Source organism: Heptranchias perlo, chromosome 5 (assembly GCF_035084215.1).
Source record: "Heptranchias perlo isolate sHepPer1 chromosome 5, sHepPer1.hap1, whole genome shotgun sequence".
NCBI classification, from domain to species: domain Eukaryota; kingdom Metazoa; phylum Chordata; class Chondrichthyes; order Hexanchiformes; family Hexanchidae; genus Heptranchias; species Heptranchias perlo.
Window position 1 is genome coordinate 117,505,811 of NC_090329.1, and position 12,610 is coordinate 117,518,420.

The 12,610-nt window shown below is 43.5% G+C and overlaps 1 protein-coding gene across 6 annotated transcripts in view; it reads left to right on the forward strand.

The window, feature by feature from the left end:
• Positions 1-12,610, forward strand: part of bcl2l11 (BCL2 like 11) — a 46,531-nt gene that overhangs the window by 4,514 nt on the left and 29,407 nt on the right. For 4 of the 6 annotated variants that reach the window (XM_067985095.1, XM_067985094.1, XM_067985092.1 and 1 more), the window contains exons 2-3: positions 55-463; positions 6,118-6,248. In XM_067985095.1, the coding sequence (XP_067841196.1) occupies positions 148-463; positions 6,118-6,248 (447 nt within the window). In that variant the 5' untranslated portion in view covers positions 55-147. The remainder of the gene's footprint in view (positions 1-54; positions 464-6,117; positions 6,249-12,610) is intronic. The other 2 variants (XM_067985096.1, XM_067985097.1) reach the window with 2 other exon arrangements.

Sequence of the window (12,610 nt, forward strand, 5' to 3'; positions counted from 1 at the left end):
CACTTTTTAAGACTGAGACAAAAGCATTAATTTTTTTTTTCTTCTCTCGAATAGGAGAAAATGCAACTACTTTCTGTTCCACAGAAGTGAAGGTGGATCCGACTGGGAACTAAACAGCATCCATATTCCAGACTTAGCATCACAAGCATGTCAAGAGGTGAGCTTTCTGATCAAGGGGTTTCCCCTACTAGCACAACCTGCGAAAGTATCCAGTTGTCTCCAAACTTCGTTACAACATGTCCACTCTTTAATATTAATATCTTGCGTGGACCACATTCCCCTATTACCCCATCTTCGCGATCCAGCAGGTTATCGAGTGGATGCTATTCTCTTGACACAGACAGTGGACAGATGACTAAACCCACAAGCTGCGACAAGTCTACACAGACTCCAAGCCCAGCCTGCCAAGCCATCTACCATGCACAGCACGCCTTGGCACAAGCACAGCGTTCGCAGACTCGTGGTAAGAGCCTCCTTCTTTGGTGTCGGGCAGAAAGTCAGCCAGAAATTCTGCTAATTGAGTTCAGAAAGTTAATGAACGTCGCTGCTGTTCTTGTCACTTAGATTTATGTCAGTGCTGTGGAGCTGAAATAATTCACAGCAGCAAGTACCTAAATTAGATGAGTTTCTTATTTGATTAGAGCTAGGTGGGTGGGTGTGTATGTATGAGACTGATGAAAGTTCTTTGTTTACTTAGAAGTTTTAATTGCTTTTTTTCTGTGTATGTTATAAAATAAACTGTTTCTTTATCATATACCAATTGCAAATTGGCTGAGGTTTCAGTGTAGTGCCTGGACTGATGGGGCAAGAACAGTTGATGTGAGCTTATGAGTGTGACCAGTGAAAACAGATGAATGACCCATGAGACACATTGTTTTAAAGACAAAGTCATTTGGAATGATGGCCACAATATTTGTGACAATGGGAAATGACAGGTTTTGTTTTGAACAAAAGTTTTTTTGGGAGGAATATTAAGGATCCTTATAAGGTTTGGTAAAGTTTATTTCAAACACTGTCTACGCTCAGGAAAAAAAAATAATTATTTGTCCCACATACTCTCTCAGTAATCGAGTTACAGTAGAGAAGAGATTACATGTCTTTGTGTCTAACTCCAGTGAATGCACAACACTAAAATTCTACCATCTCCAAGGATGATCTCTAAGCGAAAACTTCTAAACTTAGGTACGTGTGTGCAGTTGTAATCAAAACAATGTCCTTGAAAGGATTCTAGGTGGGGAAAGTCTGTGAAAAAAGTACACAAAAACAGAACAGATTATGACTTTGAATCCTTTGAGCGATTGCAGTACATGCTGACTGCTCTGCATTTTTTTGTCCATCAGTGACTGTATCTAACACTGAATGTACCCAGAAAAAGATTGTGGTGTAGTCAAAATATGGGTGGGGACGGTTTGTGCGTAGTAGACGACAGCACCATCTCATTCATCTGCTCTGCCTCCACATTAGGCTGCTTTTGTTGGTCGTTCCTGTACTGTTGTAGATCATTAGATTTGATCTGTTAATTCACATTCATAACTTTTCAACTATAACTGTGCATGTAATAAAGAATACACTATTTTCTTTATACTAATTAGTTTGCAATTGTAGAGTATTGGCACATGATAAATGAGTTGAAATGGTCGAAGGAAGAAAACAATGCATCTTTGGGTTTACTGTGTTAGTTAATAGTAAGTAAAAAGTTGGCTGATTGCAAAGGTTTGGTTTTGGTGATGCAACACATTACGAATGACGTCAAACAAGAGTTTTTGGGGTATAAATTCAACATCGTTGCGCCCGTTTTCTAGGTCCGTCCTTGCCCCCTCCAAATCGTCTCTCCCTGGACTTGCCTGTGGGCCTCGATGTCAGCCGAAATTGGTTAGGCCCCCGACAGGCGAGCCGCGTCGGGACGTCTACTTGGCGCCTGCAGCTCGCCTGAATTATGACGGAGGCCCGAGGACAAATTTAGGACAGTCCTCGGGCCTCTCCGTTCTGACACGCCATCGGAATCGCGCCCGATTTCGGCGCCAATGAATTTAAGCCACTGTGTGTCTGTCACGTGTAGAGAATAAGAATATACTAATCTACTTTGCAAGAGATCAAATGGCCAATGTTAAGTACTAGAAAACTTTGCTTGAAGTTAAAAACCACAAGGTTGACAAAACATAAACAAAGTATTATATCAGTTTCATTCTCTCCTGCATTTCGAAAAGAAACATTAGACCAAAATGTGTGAATTCTTGCTGAGTGCAAACATTTATTTTCATATTTTATATGATGGTTGAAAAGCAGCTGCAATTGTGTTGGGTCTTTCTTTGCCCAGAATGAAGAGGAGCCCAAGAATAATAAACCAGGTATCAAGCACTATGTGTCCTAGTAGATCTTGAAGCCTACCATTTGGTAATTGGTAAGGATCAAGACTGGCTGATGGCTTTTCTACCCCGCTAGTGCATAATATTTCTGGTATGTTTGCATTTGCTTTGCAGCAGTTAAAGGTGCATGTTTTGGATTATTGCCTGTCACAAGTCACCGTGGTCTCTGTAACCATGTCAGCGATAAATGAACCAAACATTTCTTTTAATGAAACTAAAAGCAAGGGATGAAGTCTTTTTTTGATTGCATTAATTACTTTTTTCTCTGCACTTTATTAAACCTACTGCGAGAGCCCTACTTTAGGTCTTCTGGTTCATCATTTTTTTTCTGCTTGAGATTTATGGATAACATGTTATTAAGGGCCGTTGTCACCCATTTAAAGCTTACCTTCAATAATGGCTTTTTTGACCCCTGGAAATTCCATTACAGAGGTCAGATTTTACACAGGAAGTATCGGTCATCAATGATATATATCTAACCAATAATTCTTGGCACTATGACAACTAATAATAATTAGAGATAATTAGTGTTAATTCAAAACATAAGTACTGTAAACATACATTGAAAGGCAGTATTCCAACCTGGTCTGGATAGCTGTAAACAATGCCACTCAATCAAGCAAAAATACCTATTATGGACGTCACATAAGAGAACTGGAGCAAAACATTTGGTTCCCTTTTTTTTAGACACTGCTTTATTCTGTAACATGGTCAGGTAGGGTGATGGATACCAGTTGCTATGGCTTAAAGCACAAAAATGTCGGCACTGCGATACATAATTAATCATTTTGTATGAGATCCGTCTTCCCCCTTTGACAGACGTACATTTAAAAATGGTGTGATAAGAAAATGAGAGTGAGAGTTTTCCACACAACATGTGTTAACGACATGTGTTAACACAGTATACTTAACCTTTTTACGAGCCTATGCCTCATCTTTCCTCGCATGTGGGGCTGATGAATGTTAGACTTCTGTGCAACACAGCATAACATCAAATTAAATGATGCATATATTTCTGCTTTACTAGTTTAATCTTGGGTCTGTTTCTTCTCAACAAAAAAAAAGTTTTTCTTCTTTAGTTATTGGTGCTGCTACAGAAAGGCCTCTCTGAAAGCCCCAGATTAATTTCACTATTAACCACTTAACCACAGTATTAATTTCCTGAATTACTTAGCCTTTATGGTATGAAGCCAGCACGGGCTGGAAAACTGTTAACATCATAAGTGCATGGATCAGGTGATAAATTTTAACTCTGTTTTGTTAGCCGCACATCCCAGTTCCAGCCAAAGCTTGTGTTACCCAGGTTCGTTCTGCTTTAATTTGATTGCCTTAGAGCTGACCCGGTAAACGTTTTTTTTATTCTGCTCACCTGAATTTGAAACTGCCTGTAACAGTCTTACTTAAAGCAACTTTCTTGCAGAGGCCTGTCTAAACTGACATTACTCAAAGCTGTGTTCATGTGAAAATGAAATTTTAAACCAAGAGCAGACTTTCGGTAGATTGATTGAAAAGATAACCTTCCTTTGCTTGCTGAGGCTGTTTGTACCTCCATACATCTGTATTGAGTCAACATTCTTAACACAGCGAAGACTGAGCAAACATTTTCAGTCACAGCTGATCACCATAGTACAACTGGAGAGCACATTGTAACGCAACAATGAGAGCAATCTTCTTTAATAGTGTTAGTGCAAAAGCGCTAACTACATTTCAGAATTGTTAACTATAAATGATCTTTTTTCACCAATCGTATACAGTGAGAAGATTCCGCATTCTTTCTCTTTATGTCACAACCCGTGGGTCACTGCTCCATGCGCCATAGCTGATGCAGTGCTGCAGTTGACTCTTCGTTTAGTACTGCGGAGAGCAGTCTCTGTCATATGCAGCCTTTCTCCATTACATATGATAGATAAGACTGCAACAGGGCTCTTGTGAATGTACAGTAGAAAGCTTCTGCATGTTTTGAAAGCTGGGAAGCAGGTTGAGTAGTCAACAAGTTAATCTGTTGTACCTGTGGAGTGTTTCTGTTCTTTTTTAAATGAGCATGTACTAATTAATAATGTGCATTTACTTGTTGTAGTTTATCATTACCAAAAAGAAAGTGAAGTTTACTTGCTGAGGAAAACTGAAAGCCTCCCAGGAACTTAATTCTACCTCTTTTCTTACCCTTTATGCAACAGTAATTGATATCAGGCACTCCTAATCTCTGTACTATGCCTTTTTCTAAGTAATCAGAATTTCCGCTCTTACTCCCATTTGTCACTCAACGATGTTATGTTTGCAAAGGCACTGACTGACTGCATTTTGGAATTACAGCAAAATGAGCTGCATACTGTTACTTTGGGAATTCATAAGATTATTGTTAACATTATCGTTTTTGCAACTCCTATTTCATTTCTATTATTAGTACTGCAGCACCCACTACCCTGCTAGCAAAGTGGGACTAATATTCCTCATCTTTTGAATGTGTTGAATCCTTTACAACAACTTGCATTTATATTGTGCTTTTAACATAGTGAAATATCCCAAGGCGCTTCACCGGAAGCATAACCAGACAAAAATTGATACTGGGCCCAAGAAGGAGATTAGGACAGGTGACCAAGGTCAAAGATGTAGGTTTTAAGGAGGGTCTTAAAGGAGGAGGGAGAGCTGGAGAGGCGAAGAGGTTTGGGGAGGGAATTCCAGAGCTTAGGACCCAGACTGCTAAAGGCAGCCACCAATGGTGCGGCGAAGGAAATGGGGGGATGCACGAGGCCAAAATTGGTGGAACGCAAAGTTCTCAGAGGGTTGTAGGGCTGGAGGACGTTAGAGATGAGGAGGGGTGAGGCCATGGAGGGATTTGAACATGAGGGGTGAGAATTTCAAAATCGAGGTGTTGGTGGACCAGGAGCCATTGTAGGTCAGCGAGCACACGGGTGATGGGTACTTGGTGCGGGTTAGGATATGGGCAGCAGGCCAATACAAAGTGTCATCGGATCCTCAACATAGACTTAAAGTATTGTTTAATGGCAAATGTTTTATCGAGGCCCCAGTCTAAAGCAGCAACTGTATAGCAATCCACAGTGAAACAGTTCACATCTTTTATTCAGCAATAAGTCGAGGGCTTGATTTCAATTCAGCAGAAATCGTCAGTCTTAGTCAGTGCACGAGGAAGGGGAAAAACTCAAGAATGGTGCCGTAGGGGGGTGCTCGTCTGAGGCTGGGGTCAACATTAAGTTATTGGGTCAAGAGTAGATCAAGCCTGCGCTATAACTGACATGCGCAAGAAGTTCCACTCTCCAGCACTGAAATTCCTTATCCTGAGTCAAGTACAAAAAGTAGGCATTTTAAAACAAACAAAAAAAAACTTGATCACATTGCCAGGATTATACTTTAGTCACCCCCCTACTTTATGGTCACAGTTTTGGTAATACTCCTACTGGTGTATATGTTGCTATCCTATATTTGGAAGACATCAAAATATTTATTTCAGAAGATGCAACTTAAAACACCTGATTTTCAGTACCTAAAAAGCGTCAGTAAAACCTTACTGTGGTAGAACAACTACTCTGATGTTAGAAAGTCTCTGCCACTATTTTTGACTTGGATAAAATAGCTGTGTGAACATGGCTTTAGCTCAAGAAATTGGGTGGTGTTTACATTCAGATGAGGGTTCTATGATAGGCACTGAGGTGCACATTGAGCTGCACTGCTAGATCGCACATTTTCCCATGTCTTTGAACACTGAACCTTTAAATTATTATTATTTTTGCAGGCATAGAGAGGATACAACCAAGCCAGGAAGGATCTCAGTCAGTGCCCATGGACGTGCAGCCCGAGGTATGGATCGGACAAGAGCTACGGAGAATTGGCGATGACTTCAACTCTTTCTACCAAATAGGAAGGGTAAATGAGCAAATCTAAGCTTTTTTATGTGCTTTCATACCCTGTTAATAATCCAGCAGTCATAGTCTACAGTATAATGACCATGTGTCACCCTTAAGATGGAGCTTCATTCATATCAGAATAGGAACTGAGGATCATAGAGATATTGGCCGAGAAAGTACACTGGTCACGATGAAGGTGAACATCAGTCAGTGGGGACGCCAGCACCGGACCTACTGTGATTTCTGGGGGGGGAGAACGGGAGGGGGGCAAGCAGCAGCCCGCAGTTTTAAGCTAGGAGGAGCACTCCTGCTCCTCTGGTTCCACATTCAGATAAGTATTTTCCATACCTTTCTCGTGACAGCCTCCAGCGGTCCCTTTAAGGACCACTGATTCGGTTGCTGTTCACCTGAGAAAACTGGTTGCAGCCTATCGGAAAGGGGCATGAAATAGGCACTAGGCTCCCGATTTGTATAGGCAATGGGCCTAACTCCTATTGCAGGCAGGTATCCTGGACGGCTACAGGGCATCCTAACCAATATGGCGTGCGGCACATACCAGGCACGGAATGAGTGTGCGCAAGCTGTCATATTGGACCCCAGCTCATGATTTTTGGCCTGAAAAACAGGTGTTGCGTGATCCAATGTTGAGGCCATTAATATCACTTCTGGATTTATTTAAGTGAAAGATACTTGGTGTTCCTTAAATTGGGATGGGGAGGGGCAACAGATGACGGTGGGAAAGTCCATGATTGAATAATCACATAATCTCTGGATGGAGGGGGGCTTGATGGGCCGAATGGCCTATTTTCACTCTGGACTTCCTTGTGTAATGCAGTAAAATATGTTCATTGATCATCTTTGGAACAGACTAAAATGGGTTCCAATCTCCCCCATTTATAATTGGGGCTGGTGATAATTTCAGTCACTGCAGATAAGTTTTAATTTAAAGACAAGCCCTTTAAATAGTCTTCAAAATTTAAGTGCTTGTTTTTTTTGTTCCCCCTCCTCCTTCAATTTTCCCTTGTCAGCAAAGCACGGATAGAGAAGAGGTATTCAGTCACTCGAGCCCTGATCCTTTCATGGAATAGTCCTGATCTTCTTCTTCTCATGGATTTTACCCAATCCAGTTAATTTTCAGGGAAAGGTTCTGCAAACCTCCTCTCCTGACTCACACTGGGGTACTGTTGCATGGTTAGCATTGGCAGCATTCTGGTACTTCACCCATAGAGCCATTCTTCATTCATGAGCCTGAGTGTCAGTAGGCTATTTAACCGTTCTCGCCTGACATTCCACACAAATGCACTTTCACCAGGAATTGCTGGATAGTGATCAGTAATAAGAACCATGCCCAGTTCTCACTTTCCTACCCCAGTGGCACTTGTCCTTTGAGCCTTAGTTAGGGAGCAGGGGGCGGGGGTTGGGTTGAGAAGCAGTGTATATGTTTGTTCTTTGGGGAAAGTGCTAATGAAGTTTCAGATGATACAGTAATGTAGGAAGCGTCAAATCAAACATTGTTTATCAGGTAACGGATAATGCATTTACTGTGAGATACCAACGGCATAAGCCAGAGTGTATTCTGAGAGGAGACTATTATGAACCCAGCAGCTCGGCAACAGAGAAGTAACCAATTTCGCTCTTCCTGGCGACATCTAATGCTGGCCTATGATGTAATCAACTTATTGAAAGCAACTGACATACTTGGCAAGTGCTCAGACCTAACCATGGCACTAGACCAGCATGTTAATGCCTTTTTTGTTAATCAAAATCTTAATAATCATAACAGATTCTCACCATAGGGAAGGACTGATGGTACAATTTAGCCATGCGTTTACATTTGCAACTTTCTGGTTCTACTATAAAAGCAATATTATGATATCTGTGCTAATGGATTTTATTCAGTAGAGTTTTGATTGTAACACCATGATTTGGATCACTAATGCTTCCTTCATGAGGATGTTACTTCAAAACAAGTTATTAAATGTAGCTTTGTTACGGTAGCATTGTAACGGGTAGGTTTTTTACTCCCTTTTTCCTTCTTACCAACAGTGTATTTTTATCACCCCTCTCCTGAAGATGACTTTTTACTAGTGGAATACAGTACTGTAGGTGCTGACAGTGCTCCTATACCTTGCCCAGGTGATCATTATTCATGCGTGAGGCTAGGCTGTTCAACTGTAGAGGTATTGGGCTCGATATTACCAGGTTTGCGGGTTCATGTTCGCGGCAGGGGGCTATTGCGGTGAAATCAGTCTGCCCCGCGCGCGATCGCAGCCTAATTGGATCCACTTACCTGGTCTTCTGGGTTCCCCGCTGCTGAGCTGCGCGTCGGGCGGGCTGCGCATGCGCAGTAAGATCTGTCAGCTGGAGGAGCTCTATTTAAAGGGGCAGTCCTCCACTGACAGATGCTGCAACAAATAGGAAAAAATACAGCATGGAGCAGCCCAGGGGGAAGGCTGCTCCCAGTTTAATGATGCCTCACTCCAGGTATCATTAGATGGGGTGAGGAGGAGGGGGAGGACAGAGATCTTCCCCCCGGCGGGCGGGAGGAAGCGGTCTGCCCCTGCCACCAGGAAGGCCTGGCTCGAGGTGGCAGAAGAGGTCACCTGCCCCACCAACATATCGCCCACCTGCATACAGTGCAGGAGGTGCTGCAATGACCTAAGTAGGTCAGCCAAAGTGAGTACACTTACTCATTCCCCTACACTCCGTCTGTCACATCACCGCCCCCACCCCACATCTCCTTCTGCACTGCCACCACTAATCTGTCACATCACCCCTCACACCCACTCAAACCTCATCCTCATCTTACCTGCACTTACTCACCTCGCCAGTACTCATCCCGCCACTACCACTCAACCCAATCCTCATACAATCTCATGGCTCTATCTCATACTCACCCTCTCGTGCATCTCTTTCACGGTCAGCCTCACTCAACCTGCCACTACCTGTGCTGCAGCCACAAGGCATGCATCACATATGTGCAGTAGGAAGTGTAAGGCAAACGTGTCATGAGCATGAAGGGGATGCACAAGGGTGTTTGAGGGTTTGTCATGGTTTTTACTTCTATTGATTTCTGACCAACTCACATCACATATTATATTGGCACCACTACTGCCTCGTCTTTGCGAATCTTGTCTGGTTTGTGCAATAATGCCCTTTCCTGAGGATCACAATAAAGACCCACACCTGATGCCACCCATTGTGTCACTGCAAAGTGGGTGTAGGTGTATTTGCAGGGGTCTTTTGTGCAGACGACTGAGAGACGTCGGCGATGTCCCCGGTGGCACCCTGGAAGGATGCAGAGGAGAAGTTGTTGAGGGCAGTGGTGATTTTGACAGCGACAGGTAAGAAGATGGTGCCCGGGCCAGCCGGGGGCAGCTCAGTATGAAGGAGGCTGCAGATGTCGACGATTACATGTCGAGTGACTCTGAGCCTCCGTGTGCACTGCTGCTCAGAGAGGTCCAGGAAGCTGAGCCTCGGTCTGTAGACCTTGTGGCGAGGGTAGTGCCTTCTGCGACGCATCTCTCTCTGCCATTGCCCTCCTTCCTGCTGTGCAGGTGGACGTGTCACAGCACTGTGTTGTGGAGCTCCACATGTCAGAGGTGGACGGCGAGGCTGGTGATGCTGTTCGTCCTCCGAGGAGGTCATGACTGCAGCTACGGCGGCCCCCATCCGGAAGATGTACATCTGAGGGGGTCTGCAAGGTCGGTACATGTCTCTGGACCCCGGGGTAAGTGTGCAAGTTGGTGAATTTGATTGTCAGGAGGAGGGTGGTGGAGGCCAAACTTTGTCCCAAGTGACAGAGTGGCCTCCTGCAATGAGTGAGGGTCTCCCCCCCCGCCCCCCACCTGTCAAATGGACCTTTGCAGCTGCCACAGGCTGATAGCTGCAACACGTCCATTTCAACTGGGTGTGTTTCCCCCAGTGTGGGAAACAGTCCCAGTTGTTTCTAAAATCCCACCCCTCCTGACATATCCCCTTAATCAGGTCTGTTAATGACCTGAAATACCAAGATAAATACTGTTAAGTGGCACCCCGCTGGCTTTAATTGCCTGCGGGAGTCCCACATGCGGGGGCTGCGCGCACATGTTGGTGCGTCTGTGAGGAACCCGGAAGTGGGCGGGTTGAAGCCGGGCTCCCGACCCGCTCCGGGATTCCCCGATTTTCGGAGCCCCCCCCCCGCCAGGAACGCACCCGATAGCGGGTGCTAAAATAGAGCTCATTATGTACAAGCCAAATCCTATTCTCACTTGCTGCCTATGGAAGTGGAATTTTCAGCCAGGGTCACTAGACAGCTGTAAGGAATGGGAGCAATGTCTGATTTTTCCTGTCCCTACTCTGGGGACACAGTGAAATTCTACTGCTTGGGCCAAGATCAGCTAATGGTACACAACAGGGAATTAAACCTGGGACCATCTTTATCAGTATGACTCAGCATCATACACCATGGTGCCTTAAGCCATTGAACTATCAGGAGATCCTGAAAGTAACCTTTTGATAGGAAATTCCAGTGATTTATTAAGCTAATGAGTAAGTTTATTTTAAAGAAAATGAAATTCCATTAACCAGGAGCAGTGCTGGCACTGTAGGAATTGATAGCAAAGAAGCTGATTTACAGTTCATAAATACCGATAGAAGTCTCTGACAGTCTGTACTGATTTTCTGTCATAGCATTAACAGGTTTAACATTAACACAGATAGTGGGCGCCAGTGAGTTATCTTGAAATAAACCATCTTTTCATGGCCACTAATTGTAAATTGCTGCAGTTAAAATGTCTCAGCATGAACAAGGGTAGGACTTTTTCTTTCTAAATTGAAAGAGGCTCTACCAGTGTCTCAGCTGGCTAAAGCAATGAGTATTTGAGCTCTACAGACCAGGAAGGTTGTAGGTCCGATCCCTGGTCTGGGCTGAATTATCTGAACAGGGTGGCTACAATTGGGCTCAGTGCCCTTTGGTCAGGGGGGGGGGGGTAAATCAGCAAGGGTGCCTGCTCCCGGTCACTATCCAGCAACCCTTATGGGAAGCATGTGTGGATGCCGGTTGAAGATTGGCCGTGATAGCCTTCCTCCCCCAGTGCAGTCAAATTGGCTGTTAACACTGTCAAGGCTCCTGCATGAAGAAGAATAGGCTCTTGAGGGAGGTGCCTATAGAATCTATTCTAGCAAGAAGTGAATATTATCAGGAGGGATGGGGAAATATTGTTGGAAGTGTTAATAATACACTTGGGTGATAATGTCCAGCACGTAAATATAATTGAAACTTAAAATGTTAACTATAAATAACCAAATAATTAAGCAGTAAACCATAGGTACTATTAGGATTTTTGAAAGTGGCTGTGAACCAGGACACTTGTTCATGAAAACAATTAACTTTTTTCACATCCACTATTTTGGAACTTACATATGAGAATCACAAAACAAAACGTGAGTTAATTATTCCATACTGTCATAAAGTTGAATATTCCCTTTTTATTCCTAAATCCTGCGTAGGTGTTGAGATTCGATCATATGAATTTCTGTGAACTGATGCGCTTTCCACGTTTAAAAGTACATGTTGGTTAACCACACGGGTTGTCCAGCTGTTGTCATTTTACAGTTTGGTTGCAACTCTTCTGCAGATTGCAACCCATTGTATTTGACAGTGAGAGTGCTGGCTGGCCAAGGGGAGTCTTTAAACCCTGGGACAGCTTAATCTGGCAGCAGGTCCTTGAGAATTTGAGCATCTGATTGGATGGTTCAGATTTGCATAGCCAATTGTCTGACTAGATATTTTCACACACATAGGGAAGTATTGTGGTGTTAGTTTAAGATGTCACAGGGTGTAAGAGTATTGTCTGCCTCAGTTCCAAGGGAGGGGATATAGAGCCAACATTACTGTGGACAAGGTGGAGAGCTTGAAAGAAAAGCGGAAGTACAAATGATGCAGCAGGGTGAAAAATGTAGTAAAGCAAAAAGAAATGTATTTTAAAAAGTCAACAGAAGCAGGCAATATAGATTTGAAAAAGACTTATTCTTTTGTATTGCTTAACCCTCAAGTATCAACAGCTTGTTATTTATTATCTGCAAAACTGCATGGTATATACAGTCGTTATTAATGACCTGCGATAGGAACCATTTTATGTTTTTGTAACCCATCCCACCCATGTGTCAGGTCAGTACAGACCACAGCTATGTCATCAACTCCACTCCTCTGTCGACCCAGTAGCCTGCTAGTGAGTATGTTCGGGTAGTTAAGTGAAGGGATTCCTCCTTTACAAAATGTAACGCCTTCCTGGTTTGAGCTGAGGGCAGCAAACTCTTATCTTTAAAACGGTAGCAGATGATCTCAAGTAGTTGTGCTAAGTTAACACATTGGCCTAAATTTTTACACGGAGCTGGGAA